This window comes from Myxocyprinus asiaticus, chromosome 17 (assembly GCF_019703515.2).
Source record: "Myxocyprinus asiaticus isolate MX2 ecotype Aquarium Trade chromosome 17, UBuf_Myxa_2, whole genome shotgun sequence".
NCBI lineage: Eukaryota > Metazoa > Chordata > Actinopteri > Cypriniformes > Catostomidae > Myxocyprinus > Myxocyprinus asiaticus.
The window spans coordinates 16958528-16978298 of record NC_059360.1 but is presented as its reverse complement, the minus strand read 5'-3'; the positions used below and the strand labels follow the sequence as shown (position 1 = coordinate 16978298).

General features: G+C 39.1%; 1 protein-coding gene across 1 annotated transcript; it reads left to right on the top strand.

Annotated features, from left to right (window-relative positions):
* The first annotated feature begins 6802 nt into the window (after nucleotides 1-6802).
* On the top strand, nucleotides 6803-18835 carry LOC127454797 (ovarian cancer G-protein coupled receptor 1). The gene is made up of 2 exons (XM_051722213.1): nucleotides 6803-7065; nucleotides 13190-18835. Exon 2 carries the CDS (start codon nucleotides 13279-13281, stop codon nucleotides 14314-14316), a length of 1038 nt encoding a protein of 345 aa, XP_051578173.1. The 5' UTR covers nucleotides 6803-7065; nucleotides 13190-13278; the 3' UTR covers nucleotides 14317-18835.
* The last annotated feature ends 936 nt before the right edge of the window (nucleotides 18836-19771 follow it).

Sequence of the window (19771 nt, the reverse complement as noted above, 5' to 3'; positions counted from 1 at the left end):
AAAATGGTTCAAGGAACGAAAATCAATGAAATTTTTACCAGAACATAACCGGAAACCAGAACAAAGTGATTTAAAGTTGTTCCGGAGTGAAAACGTTATTTTTAAATGCTGGTAACCGGTTATAACCGGTTAATTTTGTTCCGATAATTTTTTCATGAAACTAAAGGCCAAAGGGTTTAACACGGTACATTTTTGAAATTACACCACTTCATGTTGCCTGAAATTAATGAAACGTGCTTTGATCCTGAAGGAAACTGCTGCATCACACATTTTTTGTTTACCTAATTGCCTGTTGTGGATGTCGCATTCTCTCAGTGAAGACCTGTAAAAGTATGTATAAATAATACATATACATGCACGGTTAATCCAGATACAAGCAAAACATTATTAGAGGTATAAATTACATTTCTCAGTTGCTTCCAAGTCTTCACTGAATTATTGTTAGATATGATGCATTAATACAGATTTGATGCTGCCGGGTTTTGACTCAGCAGATCTGTGATTAAAATCAGACCTAACTGTTAATTAACTGCTTGTTATGATTTCTTTGCCGATAAATCCACCACACAGGAAAAATGAATAGCTTATTTTTGTGAGGCAAGTTACAGTTGTGCTCAAAAGTTTGCATACCCTTGGAGAATTGGTAATATATGTACCATTTTTAAAGAAAACATGAGTGAGCAGGCAAAACACATTCTTTTATTTCTTATGGGATTCATATTCATCTGTAGGTTATGAGAACAGAATGGCACAATCATAAAACAAAACATGGCAACAAAGAAAAAAAAAATGAAATGACCCCTGTTCAAAAGTTTGCATACCCTTAGTTCTTAATACTGTTTATTGCCCCCTTTAGCATCAATGACAGCATGCAGTCTTTTGTAATAGTTGTCTATGAGGCCCCAAATTCTTGCAGGTGGTATAGCTGCCCATTCGTCTCGTCAAAATGCCTCCAGGTCATGTAAAGTCTTTGGTCGTCATGCATGAATCGCACGTTTGAGATCTCCCTAGAGTGACTCGATGATAATAAGGTCACGAGACTGTGATGGCCACTCCAGAACCTTCACCATTTTCTGCTGTAACCACTGGAGGGTCAACTTGGCCTTGTGCTTAGGGTCATTGTCGTGCTGGAAAGTCCAAGAGCGTCCCATGCGCAGCTTTCGTGCAGAAGAATGCAAATTGTCTGCCAGTATTTTCTGATAACATGCTGCATTCATCTTGCCATCAATTTTCACAAGATTCCCCATGCCTTTAGGGCTCACACACCCCCAAAACATCAGTGAGCCACCACCTTGCTTCACAGTGGGGATGGTATTCTTTTCACTATAGGCCTTGCTGACCCCTCTCCAAACATAGCGCTTATGGTTGTGACCATAAAACTCTATTTTGGTCTCGTCACTCCAAATTGCAGTGTGCCAGAAGCTGTGAGGCGTGTCAAGGTGTTGTTGGGCATATTGTAACCGGGCTTTTTTGTGGCACTGGCACAGTAAAGGCTTCTTTCTGGCAACTTGACCATGCAGCTCATTTTTGTTCAAGTATCGTCGTATTGTGCTCCTTGAAACAACCACACTGTCTTTTTCCAGAGCAGCCTGTATTTCTCCTGAGATTACCTGTGGGTTTTTCTTTGTATCCCGAACAATTCTTCTGGCAGTTGTGGCTGAAATCTTTCTTGGTCTACCTGACCTTGGCTTGGTATCAAGAGATCCCTGAATTTTCCACTTGTTAATAAGTGATTGAACAGTACTGACTGGCATTTTCAAGGCTTTGGATATCTTTTTATACCCTTTTCCATCTTTATAAAGTTCCATTACCTTGTTACGCAGGTCTTTTGACAGTTCTTTTCTGCTCCCCATGGCTCAGTATCTAGCCTGCTCAGTGCATCCACATGAGAGCTAACAAACTCATTGACTATTTATACACAGACACTAATTGCAATTTAAAAAGCCACAGGTGTGGGAAATTAACCTTTAGTTGCCATTTAAACCTGTGTGTGTCACCTTGTGTGTCTGTAACAAGGCCAAACATTCAAGGGTATGTCAACTTTTGATCGTGGCCATTTGGGTGATTTCTGTTATCATTATGATTTAAAAAGGAGCCAAACAACTATGTGATGATAAATGGCTTCATATGATCACTATCCTTAAATAAAAGACAGTTTTTTGGTATGATCAGTCATATTTTCAAAATCAATGCCAAAATTTCACAATTTCTGCCAGGGTATGCAAACTTTTGAGCACAACTGTACTTATTTTGGGCTTGTTTTTCCAGACCATGTTGCTTGTTTCTCTTGCGAGATCTGGCAACACTGCAATTGGTATTTCACCCACCGCTTTGCGCACAGTACTGTCACTTTAAAAAGAACATTATTTACCATTCTTTTCTTTTGTTCTAATCCGTAACCTTTTGGAAAGGAGGCTGCGGAATTTATGAACCGGAATGAAAAAATACAGCTTTTACTCAGAACGAACCGAAATGAAAAAACAATTTTTTTAGTCCCTGCCCCTGTGTTCTATTCCATTCCGACTAGTGGTTTTTGAACGCAAAAATGCGTCCTGTGAGAATTGACATTTACACAAGTAGATTACTTCAGATAACAGATTTTCCAGTGTAACCTGGTCAGTGTTGGGTAAGTTACACTAAAAAAGTAATTAATTACTAACTACTAATTACATTTTCTACAGCGTAATTAGATTACTACATAAGCGTTACTAGACCCTTCTTGCAAGCAGCACGCAAGTGTTTTAAACAGCTGCAGCTTCTTTTTATTTGTTGATAAATGTAAAAAAATAAATAAATAAAAAAAAAAAATTATTTGAATGGTTCTTTAAACAGTTTCAGTTTAATTACTTTAATTCAGTGTGTTTGTTACAGAAAATGACAATGTTCTGAATGATTTTTAGCTGGCTATCTTGAATGAAGTCAACACAGTATAAAAAAACACTGTCTATGCTAAAGAGTGGAATACATTAAATATGCACATCTAATAGTGTTGTTGGGGTCTGAGCCCCCCTAAGATTGAAATCGTAGAATCACCTCTGCTGTAATTACTCATTCTGAAAGTGTTAATTATTCCTAATTACTTTCTGTAATTAGGTTGTGTTGTTTAAACACGCTATGAGACGCAGGCGAGGGAGACGAGCAGGTGTGCTGGTCAAGCTCTGTCGGCGGGGCTTTCAAACAACGCTGCCGAGCATTCATCTAGCAAATCTCCGCTCTCTCCCTAACAAAATGGACGAACTACATCTTCTCACCCACACAAACAAGGACTTTTCAACCTCTGCTGCCTTGTGCTTCACAGAAACCTGGCTGAGTGAAGCCATTCCGGACAGCGCGTTACATCTGCCGGGCTTTCAGCTGTTCAGAGCGGATCGCATCACGGAGTTAATGGAGAAAACGAGAGTCGGTGGAACATGCTTTTACATCAATGAAAGTTGGTGTACAGATGTAACAACATTAAAGATGTGCTGTCCTAATTTGGAAGCACTCTTTATTAACTGTAAGCCTTTCTACTTGCTGCGGGAGTTTTCCTCGTTTATTCTGGTGAGTGTGTATATTGCGCCAAATGCGTGTTTGAATGCCACTTGCAACAGCTGGCTGATCAAATCACAGACACAGAACAACAATACCCAGACTCAGTTATTATTTTTCTTGGGGATTTTAACAAAGCAAACCTCACACGTGAACTGCCCAAATACAAACAGCACATTACATGCCCAACCAGAGACAGAAATATACTGGATCACTGCTACAATAAACAATAAATGATGCATATTGCTCTGTTCCTAGAGCAGCTTTGGGACTATCTGATCACTGTCTGGTTCATCATCTTCCAACTTACAGACAGAAATTAAAATCTGCTAAGCCTGTAGTAAGGACTGTAAAGAGATGGACCAACGAAGCAGAGCTGGAAATACAAGCCTGCTTTGACTGCAGTGATTGGAGTGTATTTGAGGCTGCAGCCACAGACCTGGATGAGCTCACAGATACTGTTACATCATATATCAGTTTCTGTGAGGATATGTGCATACCTACTAAGACTTATTTAACATTTAACAATGACAAACCATGGTTTACAGCGGAACTCAGGCAGCTTCGTCAGGCCATAGAGGATGCTTACAGAGTTGGGGATACAGTCTTGTACAATCAGGCCAGGAACACACTGAATAAGGGAATCAGAGTGGCTAAAAGAAGATAATCTGAGAAGCTGAAAAACAAGTTTTCAGTTTACGACCCTGCATCAGTGTGGAGTGGCATGAAACAACTTACGAATTACAGGAATCCTACCCCCAGCCCTGTGGTGGACCAACAACTGGCTGATGACCTGAATGTGTTCTACTGCAGATTTGAAAGGCCCAATCTCTCACCCACTCTGACCTTCACTTCACTTCACACAAACACCTACACCTCCTGCAACCCCCCTCCTCCCCACTCCTGCTACTCAACCTGCACTTAAGATCTGTGAAGATGATGTGAGCCGCATCTTTCGAAAGCAAAGGATAAGGAAAGCACAGGGCACAGATGACATTTCACCTGCATGTCTTAGATCCTGTGCTAACCTACTGGCCCCCATCTTCACACAGATCTTCAATAGATCACTGGAGCAGTGTGAAGTCCCATGCTGCTTCAAATGTTCCACTATCATCCCCATCCCAAAGAAACCAAAAATCACAGGACTTAATGACTACAGACCTGTCGCCCTGACGTCTGTGGTCATGAAGTAATTTGAGAGACTGGTGTTGGCCCACCTGAAGGACATCACTGGACCCTTTCTAGATCCCCTTCAATTTGCTTATCGAGCAAACAGGTCTGTGGATGATGCAGTCAACATGGGATTGCATCATATCCTGCAACATCTGGACAGACCAGGGACATATGCAAGGATCCTTTTTGTGGACTTCAGTTCGGCTTTCAACACCATCATCCCAGCTATTCTCCAGACTAAATTACACCAACTCTCTGTTCCCACATCTATCTGTCAGTAGATTACCAGCTTTCTGACAGACAGGCAGCAGCTTGTGAGACAGGGGAAATTCACATCCAGCACCTGTACAATCAGCACTGGGGCCCCCCAGGGATGTGTGCTCTCCCCACTACTCTTCTCCCTCTAGACCAACGACTGCACTCCAAGGACACCTCTGTCAAGCTCCTGAAGTTTGCAGACGACACCACTGTCATCGGCCTCATCTGAGATGACGATGAGTCTGCATACAGAATGGAGGTTAAACAGCTGGCTGTCTGGTGCCGTCAAAACAACCTTGAGCTGAACACGCTCAAAATGGTGGAAATGATTGTGGACTTTAGGAGGAACCCTCAACACTGTCCCCCCTCACCATTCTAAACAGCACTGTGGCAGCAGTGGAGTCATTCAGGTTCCTGGGCACTACCATCTCACATGACCTGAAGTGGGAGACCCACATTGACTCCACTGCGAAAAAGGCCCAGCAGAGGTTGTACTTCCTTCGCCAGTTGATGAAGTTCAACCTGCCACAGGCGCTGCTGATACAGTTCTACTCAGCGGTCATTGAGTCTGTCCTCTGCACTTCAGTAACTGTCTGGTTTGGTTCAGCTACAAAATCAGACATCAGAAGACAACAAAGGACAGTTCGGACTGCTGAGAGGATTATTGGTTGCCCCCTGCCCTCCCTTCAAGAACTATACACTTCCAGAGTGAGGAAAAAGGCTGGAAAAATCACTCTGGACCCCACTCACCCTGCCCACTACCTTTTTGAACTGTTGCCTTCTGGCCGACACTTCAGAGCTCTGAGCACCAGAACCATCAGGCACAGGAACAGTTTTTTCCCCCAGGCTATCCATCTCATGAACAGTTAAAACTGCCCCTTTGAGCAATAATTAATGTACAATACACAGCTTAGTCTTTTTATATTATCCAACACATCCTACCTCTTCTACCATTACATTACCTTGCACTGTACATAACCGATTTGTATTTAGATTTGCACTACATATGTGTATGTGTGTGTGTATGCATGTATATATATTCATATTCGTGTATATGTGTGTATGTATGTATGTATGTGTGTATATGTATATATGTGTGTGTGTGTGTGTGTGTGTGTGTGTGTGTGTGTGTATTGTCTATTGTGTATTCTATATATACTTTTTTCTTTTCAATATTTATCTATTTTTTGATTCAATTTTAATTATTTTTTAAAAGTCTTGTTGCTGTTTTTGTATTGTTGTGTACTGGAAGCTCTTATCACCAAGACAAATTCCTTGTATGTGTAAGCATACTTGGCAATAAATCTCATTCTGATTCTGATTCTGATTCTAAAACCATGATCAACCTTGACCAGATGAAAAATACAAGAATAGACATAAAACTGTTTATTCATAAACTGGCCAAATAATTTAAGGGGGCAGTGTTATATTAGAAAACATACATTTTAACATTAGACGTTAAATTTCGATTTTAAATTCACTATTGTTTTATATAGAATTGTCTAGAGTCTATACAGTATTTAACAGGATTACATCAGCAGTGACTAATTAAATTACTGAAAAGTTAAGAGTAATCCCTTACCTTTTTTTTTTTTTTTTTCCAATGAAAAAGTATTATAATTACAGTAATTAATTACTTAGTAATACATTACACCCAACACTGAACTTGACTATGTCTCAAAACCCAGTAAGCTGCCAACCTAGACAGCATTTTGGACATCATAGGCGCATTCCGAGTCAGCTCAGCATACAGCACACTTGGTTTAACTGACACGCGTTTATGACGCCTAAAAATGCTGGCTTCGCAGGCAGCTCACTAGAATTGTAGACGCAGCCTGAGGGGGAAGACATGTGGGATGGTTGCGCTTCTCTAGTTACCTGTTTGCGCATCCTTAAAGAAGAACCTTTGACACATTTCAGGGGATTTTTTTTTCACATTTATTTTCCGACCATGTTTACTACCCCGGAACCAGCGTGCGATGTTATCCGTGCAAGATGTTCACTGCTTTGAGTAATCGAATATAAATGTGCTCTCTGTAGCAACTTGTAGAGGATATGTGGATAGTTCACACTTCAGAAAGGACATTGGATACCAGCAATCTGAAGGTACAGTGATTCACTCTCTTTAAAGCAGTTACTGTCTTGCTACCCTTAGAACAAGCCATAATTTCCGCCAAAATTGTTACTACTGTTAAACTGGTAACTTGGTATTATGCGCCAAAAAAAGACGTTTAAATAGAAAGAGCCTAAAAGCTTCTTACAATGTGTGAATAATCACATATTAATTTATGACTTTACAGTAGTATAGGCTTTTCTGGCGGGAAAATACATTTTTGTTATTGCGTAACTAACACGATGTAGTGATGAGAATTGAATGTATAACATTTCTGCTTTTTTTATTTTACATTGTAACGTAATAATAATAATAATAGCCTATATAAGCAAACCATTTCTGAAGTGACTCTATATTTTGATCTCCATTTGAAACCTCGGCTATCTGTGAAAATAATCAGACACTGAGAGGTGCACTTTAAACGAATGTTAAAAAGGAGCATAATTGAAATATAGGTTAAACATTTAATCTCGAAAGTAAACGTGCCAGCATAGCGTTTACAGAGGCCCGATCAACCCCCAGTATTCAACATCTTAATTAAAAAGAATGAGTTCTCTGTTTTATCATTTAATTTAAGAGTTGGATTGCTGAGAAACGCATGCGCCTTCGTGAAAATGTGCACTACTAAACAGCACAGCATTGTGAACCACAGGTAAAACTATATGGATCCTCATAACAGAAGGAAAATCCATAGGATTAGGGCTCTATAAAATCAGATATTTTATTGGTTATGAAAAATGGTAGCCTAGACACATTTAGAAACTATACATTTAATAAATGAACTTTAAGTTAATTAAGTAGATTCCTCCCCTATATATATATATATATAAGAATTCATACTAAATATTTCATACCAAAATACCAAAGTCACTATACTTAGTGTTACAATTGTAAAAGCATGGAATCTTAAGGCATGTCTTTTTCGTGTGTCCCTTATTAATAGTAAATAAATACATCAAATGTTTCAGCACAAATGTAATTAAATCACAAATTTAAAAAAGCAATGTTTGCTTGTAATATTAAGGCATTTTCCTGTGGTTCATCTGTGAGAGGGATGTTGGCATTCATCCTGCTGCTCTTTCATTCACATGCTTTCATTTCGCATCATGATCTAGACTAGAGTTTGGTCCACAATTATAAATGACACCTAATATTTAACAAAGTGAGCTATGTTGAACAGCATATGTCTTCAGAACGTTTACTTTTAGATTATAATTGATAATCCATTATATGAAAGAAGAAAATATAAAATAATTGTGTTTTAATTTGTCATGCTAGTCAATTTATTCTGCTTTAGAGGAATAGTCCAGGATCAATACAACTTAAGCTCAATTGACAATATTAGTAACATAATGTTGATTACCACAGAAAATAATTTAGACTTGACCCTTGTTTAAAAAAATAAAATAAAAAATCATGATTACCGTGAGGCACTTACAATGGAAGTGAATGGGGCCAGTCCATAAACATTCAAATACACACTGCTTCAAAAGTATAGCCACAAGAATTATTATACGTCTTAACGTGATTTAGTGTGATAAAAATAAAAATATGATACCTCTGACTCTTAATTTTGATCGGATTAGCTACGTTTGAAGTATTGTATACTGCAAACAGTCCTACAATTAGGCTAATGAACAATAACTTGGAGAATTTTTTTGATTATTAGTAATAATAAGTGCTTACTGTTTTACCATATTTATTGAATTATATTTTGATACATCACATTGTGCCTAAGAACAACATTTACTTAATGTAATGCAGACTCTTGTGGCCTATTGCTTTATTAGGCTTATATGCCACCCAAACTTAACTTGGAAAAAAAAAAAAAATACTTGATCTCATTGTTTTTAATATTAGCATATACACTGATGAGCCAAAACATTATGACCACTCACGGGTGAAGCAAATAATGTTGATCATCTCCTAACAAGGCCACATGTCTAGGTCTGGGTAGATAAGACGGTAAGCAGACAATCAGTTCTCGTAGTCAACATGTTGAATGCAGGAGAAATGGGCAGGAGTGAAGACCTGAGTGACTTTGACAAGGGCCAAATTGTTAGGTCAGAGCACCTCTGAAACGGCAAGGCTTGTTGAGTGCTCCCGGTCAGCAGTGGTAAGTACCTACCGACAGTGGTCTGAGGAGGCACAAACCGGCAACAGGGTGTTGGGCGCCCAAGGCTCATCAATGCCCGAGGGCAATGAAGGCTATCCCGTCTGGTCCAAACCGACAGTAGGTCTACTGTGGCACAAGTCACAGAAAATTGTAATGATGGTTGCGGGAGGAACGTGTCAACACAGTGTATTGTACCCTGCTGCGTATGGGGCTGCGTAGCTGCAGACTGGACCTTGGAGCAGTGGAAGAAGGTCGCCTGGTCCGATGAGTCCTGTTTTCTTCTACATCATGTGGACAGCTGTGCACATGTGCGCCATTTACCTGGGGAAGTAATTGCACCAGGATGCACTGTTGGAAGACGACAAGCCAGTGGAGGGAGTGTGATGCTCTGGGCAATGTTCTGCTGGGAATCCCTGGGTCCGGCTATTCATGTGGATGTCATTTGACACGTGCCACCTACCTAAACATCGTTGCAGACCAGGTACACCCCTTCATGGCAATGGTATTCCCTGATGGCAGTGGCCTCTTTCAGCAGGATAATGCACCCTGCCACACTGCACACATTGTTTGGAAATGGTTTAAGGAATATGATGAATAGTTAAAGATGTTACCCTGGCCTCCAAATTCCCCAGATCTCAATCTGATTGAGCATCAGTGGGATGTGCTGGACCAACAAGTCCGATCCACGGCGGCTCCACCTCGCAACTTACAAGACTTGAAGGATCTGTTGCTAATGTCTTGGTGCCAGATACCACAGGACACCTTCAGGGGTCTTGTAGAGTCCATGCCTCGGCGGGTCGGCACTGTTTTGGCGGCACGCGGAGGACCAACAGCATATTAGGCAGGCGGTCATAATGTTTTGGCTCATCAATGTATATCAAAGTTTCATAGAGGAAAACCGCTCCACAGTGCATTCACAGGGGCCAAACCCTCTTGAAATGTCAAATCAGTCTCTAAGTTTGAAACGCAGCTTTTATAAAATAGTCAACCTCAGAAGGCACAGAAAACACAAAAACAATGATTCTTCCAAAAAAACAACTTCCCCATATTGAGCCACTGTCTCACTCTTTCATTATTTTGGGGAACTATTAGAGTATCCAAACTGTCTAACTCTTTTACTGTTCTGTTATTCTATTTCACAGATTAAATGTATAAAGTGTCTGAGCATTTTTATTGCAGGTGTGATCCTGTGTTGATGTGCATGTCTCAGATTCAGGGAAACCATTTTAATCTAATGGATTGGTGATGAAACATATCCTCGCTGTGGTTTATTCAGAGAGGGTCAATTCTATTCTATGTTGTTGCATTCTAGATTAGTGGTCGACCGATATGGGTTTTTTTTATGGCCGATGCCGATATCCAGTGAGCAGGGTGGCCGATAGGCCGATACAATGCAGATATATCACACAATTTATTATAGTAAATAACATTAACATAAAATTGCTAGAAAATAATGATAATAAACTCTTATTTAGCAATTTATTTACTCAATTTCACACAAAACTAAAAATAATATTGTATTTTAAATGGTAGATAACAGTTTCTTCTGATTTCTGTTTAGTCATCAAATTTTAGTAATTTATTTGCACATGAAGAAATTGTTAATATATTAGGAAGAAGAAAATAATAGTACACACAGTAGTCCAGCAACCATTGATGGCATGTCCATGTTAGAAATTGCATTTTCTCAAAAAATACAGAATAAACCAATTGTACATACAGTGCATAGAGAATAAGACATTTACTTATAGCAGTAAATGAAGCGCTTTTACCTTGGGCTGCATCCGAAAACATAGGCAGCTGACTTACTGCCTAATCAGTTAATGGCTAAACTGACATCTGTTTTGAATAAATGGAACTCTTAAGGAAACTGGTCTCTGAACAGTTTGAAAAGCATCTTATTTTCATATATATAAGAATAAATTGTCTTAAAGACTCAACTCAATGTTCAGAAAATGCCTACATTGATTTCAAAGCCATGAAGTAGACATACAGTCGGATTATTTTTTATTCATTCAAGAGTGCTTTTTAAACTTCAGCTTCTGTAGATTTTCAAGTTCAGCATCTTAATATATCTTCCTGTAGGGGGTTTGAATAGGTCAGTGTGATGGACTCAACCCACACACAAGACATTCTTCATCCAGGTCATTCATTTCAACATAAAGAAATCAGTAATTAGTGTCTGATTTAGACTCCTGAGACTATAATATAGACTATATTATATAGTTACAGATGTATATAGGATGTCCAAAGTATATAAAGAACACCCCTATTTAAGGAAAAATACTGTATCCTTTTTTTATTTGCGTTTTTTGTGGTAAGAAGGTCAATGAATCCGAACCAGATAGAGATCATGATGAGAGGGATTGAATACTTTTTCTAATTAAGTTTAAGCAATAGTCCAATAAAACATTTAACACTTTTTCTTCACCATTTACTCACCCACATGTCGTTCCAAACCTGCATGACTTTTGTCATTGGAACACACACAAAAAGAGATATTTTGAAGAATGTGAAATGTGCTCTTTTCCATAACAAAGCATCTATTGACCAGAGCCTGTCAAGCTCCAAAAAGGAAAAAAAAAAAAACAAAAAGTATAAAAGTTGTCCATAGTATTTGTGAGCTATATTCCATGTCTTCTGAAGGCATAAGGTAGATTTGTATGAGAAACAAACCAAAGTTTGATGTTATTCTCTGAAACTGTTTCCCCCGCCATAGTTCTAATTTGCATTTCCGCAAATTCAAACTCGTCTCATCACGATCAGTCATGAATGAGTGGTGAGAGCTACAGCTGTGGGCAAAATTTTTAGCAAATAACAACATTTCGGTCTGTTCTTCAATAAAGCTTAAATAAAGTTTACTTGTTTGTTTAACTGTTGTATAAAAGAAATATCACACTTGAAAGAGTGCTGTATGTTATCGGCAGTAATGCTGAAGCTGTTAGTTTGACTCCATTTCTCAGCTATAGTGTAGTAGTAATCCAAGCGATCATAGAGTGAGTGACAATTTTGGATGACTTCAAAGAAATTTGTGCACTGACTGACAACACATTTTGTCAACTCGGCTCGCACATAGCTCACACTAGATGGTCTTTTGTTGCCACGTTCTGGTTTAAATCCTTAGTGTTACAGGGATGAATTAAAATTCACACATCTAACTGCTCTTAACACCTTGTCTACATCGGACACATCTGTTAACGCAATGTGATGTGACACAACGGCTTAAGGCTGTCTAGACTGAAAGCGTTGAATAAACATTCTAAATGACTCGCAGACTGCACGGACCAATCAGCTGTGAGCTTGTGTAATAAAGTGGCTGGAGTAGCTCTGCAGCATGCCAGTAATAGGGGCATCAGTTCACTGTAAGTGCTACGTGTCACTCCGCAATGAATGCTTCCAGTGTAGACAGCGTCATTGATAAGAATGGGAAAGATATGCTTTTGACGTGACGCATTGCTCACGTCCGGTGTAGACAGGGTGTTACACATCTGCACTGCACTTACACGTTTGGAACGCCACGAACACAAGCGGAGGTATACAAACAGTAAAGCGTCCAGTCTTGGAACACCTCTCGTCCAATCAGATGCAAAGGACCCAAACTAACTGTTGTATAAAGAAATCGTATGGCTTCAAAAGACTTGGAATATAGCGAGTTGTATGGACTACTTTTTTGGAGCATTCCAGCCCCTGGTCACTAGTTGCATTAACATTCTTCAACAGAACTCTCTTTTTTCTTTTTATCCATGGAAGAATTATTGATTTCACTAAGTTTACGCCTCTCATCCACACTGGAATGACGTTTTTGTGAATGTGATCTTAGAGCGATGTGAGTTAGTATATGATGACAGAATTTTTATTTTGGGGTGAACAATCCCTTTTAAGTGAAGTGCAGCTATTTCTTATTGATTTAAAAAAAAAAAATGGTTGTCCTGTATACATGTATATTCAAAAGCGCAACTCTAGCATAGAAAAAATTACCATGTTTTATTTGCATCCCATAGAATCCATGAAATGTTATATGGGAGACATCTGCTGATTACAAACTTTCTACAGTCATCGACTAAGATTCGGTGAACATGAGGTTGCGAAGATGAACATGTCGGAAGAACAAATCAACTGCACTATAAGCCACGAGATTCACCAGTACCTGTTCTCAGGTGCATACATCTTAGTCCTGCTAGTGGGTCTTCCAGCCAATGCTTACTCGCTCTACCACGCCTGGCTGCAGCTGAAAGCCCACAATGAGTTGGGGGTCTACTTACTCAACCTGACCATATCAGATCTGCTTTACTTGGCCTCCCTGCCCCTCTGGCTGCAGTATATTTTCCAGGGGGACGATTGGAGTGGCTCCGAGTGGCTCTGTCAAATATGTGGCTTCCTGCTATACGAGAACATTTACATAAGCATCGGTTTCCTGTGTTGTATCTCTATAGACCGTTACCTGGCTGTGGTCTACCCCTTCCGTTTTACCACTTTCCGAACGGTGCGAGCTGCAGCGCTGATCAGCACAGTGGTCTGGCTAAAGGAACTTGCTGTAGGCGTCGTGTTTTTCCGCCATAAGGAGCTTAGCAAGGACAAGCTTAACCAATCGGTGTGCTTTGAGCATTATCCCATGAAGACTTGGGAGTATTCCATAAATTACTACCGTTTTTACATAGGCTTCCTGTTTCCTTTGGGAATCCTATCATTGTCGTACCTCCGAGTCCTCCGAGCGGTGGGCAAGAGTACAGGTACGCAGACTTCCCAGAAAACACGCATAAAGTACCTGGTGACCAGCACCATTGTTATCTTTCTAGTGTGTTTCTCACCATACCACATCTTCCTGCTGGTGCGCACTGTGCTAGAAAGGGACTGCGCCTTCATCGAGAAAATTTTCAACTACTATCATTTCTCCCTGTTGCTAACTAGCTTTAACTGTGTGGCGGATCCCGCGCTGTACTGTTTCATCAGCGAGAGCGCCCAAAAGGGCATCCAGAAGGCTCAAGAGGCATGTACTCGCATTTTCTGCTGTTGCTCCAAAAGCCATGGAAGGTTCAGCACGCACTCTATTGAGCTGGTAGTAACCAATGATAATGTTACAGGCAACTCAGTGGTAACACTGCTGCAGCAGACCAAAACTGAAGTTTGAATGGCTTTTGTTTGTTGTATTAATAATAGCCTGTAAAATGGAAGCCATACAATTGACCCTTCACTAAGCCCAACTTAAAAAACGTTACTGACCAATCATATCTTAGCAACTGTTGCTGGTTGTCAGGCAAGTGTCTATGAAAGTCTATGAAAATCCAGTGTGTTTGAGAAGGGTCTGTCTGTGTCCTGCAAGACTACTACAATATACGCCCACAACATTGCACACCCACTACAAGTTACGCCCCCTCCAAATAACCAGCGAATTCCTGAAGTTCTTGGAACAGTTGGATGCCACATTCATACACTGTGTACACCCTAACCACAAAGATTTTAAGTTTGTAAAATTATTAATTATACCTAGAATTAAGTTATTTTGAATACAAACATTGCGCTATATCACAAGGTTGTGACAGTAATGAGAAATGTGATAAAAATTAAGAGGAGAAGCTTGCAGTATGCTAAGCTAATAGGCTAACCGATTAGTTTGTGAGCTAACTGGAGAAAACAGAACAGAGATATGTTTATTTTACCATTTATATCTTTTATTGTACAAGCGGTAAAAAGCACTTCCACAATTTCACATTAAACAAGTAAATTCAGTTTACCATTTATATCTTCGGTTTAATAATATGATATGTGACATATATAATTTCAAAGTTATTCTTTGTCATATTTAAACAGTTAAGAAAATATGAATCATACAGCAATTGCATAGGATTTTAAAAGTTCTTGTAGCCAATAGAATCACTTTATGATCCAAGGGAGACATTATGTGTAGTGAGCGTGTTTAACCAGTCCGACTCGACCTGCTCCAAGCGAGATTTGAACCGGGCTAAGGCCTCTAGCATTGGTTGCTAGTGCGCCTCTTGAGGCCAGGGAAGTGAGATTTACACACTGCACAGCTACCTACCAGCTGGCTACTGTTACACTCACCCCCTAAACCTCACTCCCATCCGGGTCACGGCACCACTGTAACCGGTCCTGCTTGACCTGCTCTGTGCGGGATTTAAACTGGCGTCTCTGGCATGGGAGGTGGGTGCGCTAACAAGGAGGCTAAAGGCTACAGCCTCTAGCGTCAGTCGCTAGTGTGCCTCTTGAGGCCAGGGGAGTGAGGTTTACAAACTGCACAGCTACCTACCAGCTGGCTAACATTACATGTGTCATGAAGTGGGTGTTCCATGTAGTCTTGCGGGACTCAGACAGATACACTTGGAGTTTTGATGGTATTACAGAAATTATCCCAAAATATGGTAAAGTGCTGTTGCCGGGACTGTTAAAATTGTAAGCCTCAATTCTGATTTGTAATTACATTACTGTGTAATTCAACAATTTCTTAAAAGAAAACCAACATACAAATAAGATAAACATAGCAGATAAAAATGCTTTGCAATGTCACACTTTATTCCGGCCTAATTTTTCCATTTTACCACTTTATTAGCACATTTAACAGAAAATTGCCGTTCACAAAAATTGCCAATTGAATCCAATGGGATGTTATGTAAAGGTTGCCTATTTTCAAAATGGCATTTCTCATTTCAAACAAAGCACTTGTCTGAGCAAGCAAAAGTAACCAAAGGGGGCGTAGCTTAGCAAAGGATCAATTCAGTTTTGGACTGTTCAATAGAGCACAACAGTTGGGGTCCAGAAGTAAAAATCCCCATCTTTTTCTCTTTAGACAAAATTATTTTAATGATAACTTATAATCCTTTAAAGACAGACCTACCGTGAGCTCTGATGTTGCTAATCAATGGTATACGCTTCCAGAATCAGGACTGTTGAAAAAGTTAACAGACACTGTTGCACTCTATTGAAAAAAGGAACACAAGGAAACACAGCATATGAGCTCATAGATGTTCAGTTGCCTACTATTGTTCATTTCGCATTGGTTAAAGCAGTATATTGTGCCAATGCCTGATTTTTGTTCTAAAATTAAATTGCAATATTTCATGGTTTTGGTATGTTTACGTATCATGCTACTGTTGTGTGCTGTAATTCTCAGGGATTGCTACCTTGATAATCACCAGTGGTTGACATTTGAGGTTTGAGGAACCGATGGGCTAAAACTATCACATAGTGTTCCAAGTCTCTTTAGCTACATTTACATGTAACGGTTCAAAAGTGGGTCCAAGGCTAAAGCCATGTCTGCTTTCAAACCTCATTGGTTTTCCTAGTTCTAGTAATGCTTAGACCACATGCATAACAGGAAAAGGCCTCATAGGAATAGTTCACCCAAAAAGGAAAATTCTATTATCATTTAATCACCCTCATATTGTTCTTAACACATATGACTTGCTTTCTTCCCAAAAACACAAAAGGAAAAAATTGGACAAATGTTCATGCTGCTCATTTCAATACATTGAAAGTATGCAGTGATCAGGGGCTGTCAAATTCCACGAAGGACAAATATATATATATATATATATATATATATATATATATATCTTAAAAGAAGGGCTGGGTAAAAATATTAATTTTCCGATGCACCACGGTCTTCATTTGAATGATATTGATATCGAATCTTAAATCCCAAGATCAATCTTTCAATCTATGTGGCAACGCTCTATAATGCAAGTAAATCACTCGCATGTGCGACCAAATCTCACGCTGTGCAACTAAAAATGTCAATGATAAGCCACTGGCCAGTAAATGTTAAGATTTCACTCACCAGTGATTGAGAAGTATACTGGAGAAGTTATTAGCAAAGAGGTCCTTTCACTGTATGTTGAGAATAAACATTTGGTTTAACTCGTTCTGTGCGTCCAAAGACGAGATCCACGATCCATGTCATTGAATAATGTCTCTTTTAATTCCCTTTCTGTTTTTTACAGTCAGTTGTTGATTTAAAAAAAAAAAAAAAAAAAAAAGAAACATTTAATTCTAATCACACGTGAATGTGCTAAAGAAATTACACATGTCTTCTCTCGTTATATGCGATTACTGGCTGATGCCGCTAGTCTTAAAAAGACAGCATCAATTAAGCTAGTGTTCTACTGTACATATCAATGTAAATACTTGTAAATAGTACAAATTATGCAAGTGAACATTAAAAATGTAACAAAAATATGTTGCAACTGCAACATATATGCAATTTCAAGACATTGATAGAATAGACTGAATTTGAACATTTTTCAAAAGCTAAAATGTGACCAATTTGATGAAAAACTAATGATAAAATATAATTTGTAAAATTAATATTTTCAAATTGTACCTAGAGTTGAAGCGTTGCTTAAAAGTTTCCTTTATAATTAAAAGCATTAGCTGAGAAAGAATTTCTATTATATTTAAGCAAAATGGATATTTTAACAGAAATGTACCCATATGAATTGAAATCAAATCAAACCGAGATCGGAATCTAATTGAGAGCCTGTCAATCGGAATCAAAATCTGTATCAATACCCAGCCCTACTTAAGAGTACCATACTTGCGTGCTAAATGTAAAGTCTTGGAAGTCATATAATAGCATTGTGAGAGGAACAGACTGATATTTAAGTTTTTATTCACTGATAATATTTACCTCGACCACATTCAAACTTAGCACCATGTAAGAATGATATTTGGTTGAGATTGTGCTGCAACCAGTGCAATTCGAGATAGTTATACCTGTGGGAAAGATTATCAGTAAATTACGACTTAAATTAATATGTCATTTGGACTACTTTCATGGTACTTTTTTGTCCTTTTTGGACCTTGACAGCTGCAAGTCAATGTTTTTTTCAATGCATGGAATAAAAATAATATCCTTTTGTGTTCCAAAGCACAAAAGAGTCATATGGGTTTGAAATGACATGAGGATGAGTAAATAATTTTCATTCTGGGATGAACTATTTCATCACAGAAACAAAGTTTTGAAGCCGTATCCCTGTTGTTCAGCTCTGCTTTTGCTTGGTTAAATATGGAGCATACAGAGAGTGAACAAGCACAGGAAAGCACACAGCGTGGGTGTAAAGGGTCATTCTTTCTCAGGCAGGCCATTTAACCTGATCTGCTTCCCAATGTGATTTAATATCCTGTGAAAATATGTGTAGAAGAGAGGGGCTTGAGGTGACGGATAGCCCTCTACAGAAATCATGGATGTTCTGTTTCCTGAAACCGAGGAGTGAAATAAAGGTGATAAATGTTTGGTGCAGTGTTTACATTTTTTGATTGAAGTGACTGCAGCGCCTAGAAGAAGTCTGAGTGAATGACCTGAATTCAGACTAGAGGAACACAAGATAGGGGAATGTCCTCTGATTCCTGCTCATTCAAGTTATGTTTACAACAGATACTCAAACGTGCAAACAGTTTGGATGTACTGTATATGTAAATCAAATCAAGATTGTATTAAGAATTTTTCATGGGATTACTTTACTACAGTTCAGTTAACAGTGTTTGAGTTTTTGAAGGTATTTCTGCTACTTTTTCTACTCTGTTGTATATAGTTTCGTGTACTTTTAACACATTTTGATGCACATGTATTTTGTAAAAAATTACAGACATAATGGGTATATATATATTATACACCGATCAGCCACAACATTAAAACCACCTGCCTAATATTGTGTAGGTCCCCCTCGTACCGCCAAAACAGCGCCAACCCGGATCTCAGAATAGCATTCTGAGATGCTGATCTTCTCGCCACAATTGTACAGCACGGTTATCTGAGTTACCGTAGACTTTGTCAGTTCAAACCAGTCTGGCCATTCTCTGTTGACCTCTCTCATCAACAAGGCATTTCTATCAACAGAACTGCCGCTCACTGGATGCTTTTTGTTTTTGGCACCATTCACAGTAAATTCTTGAGACTGTTTATGCTTGAAAATCCCAGGAGATCAGCAGTTACAGAAATACTCAAACCAGCCCATCTGGCATCAACAATCATGCCACACTCCAAATCACTGAGATCACATCTTTTCCCCATTCTGATGGTTGATGTGAACATTAACTGAAGCTTCTGACTCATATCTGCATGATTTTATGCACCGTACTGCTGCCACACGATTGTCTGATTAGATAATTGCATGGATGATTGTTGGTGCCAGATGGGCTGGTTTGAGTATTTCAGTTATGTCCTGACTATACTTTGTAATCAGTTAAATGCCACTTTGTTGAATTAAAGTACCAACTTCCTTCCGAAACAGCAAAATCTGTACATTATTCCAAACTTTTGGCCGCCAGGGTGTGTGTGTGTGTAATGTGTGTGTATAATATATATATTTAGGAGATCAGCAGTTACAGAAATACTCAAACCAGCTCGTCTGGCACCAACAATCATCCATGCAATTATCTAATCAGCCAATTGTGTGGCAGCATTGCAGTGCATAAAATCATGCAGATACGGGTCAGGAGCTTCAGTTAATGTTCACATCAACCATCAGAATGGGGAAAAATTTGATCTCAGTGATTTGGACCGTGGTATGTTTGTTGGTGCCAGACGGGCTGGTTTGAGTATTTCTGTAACTGCTGATCTACTGGAATTT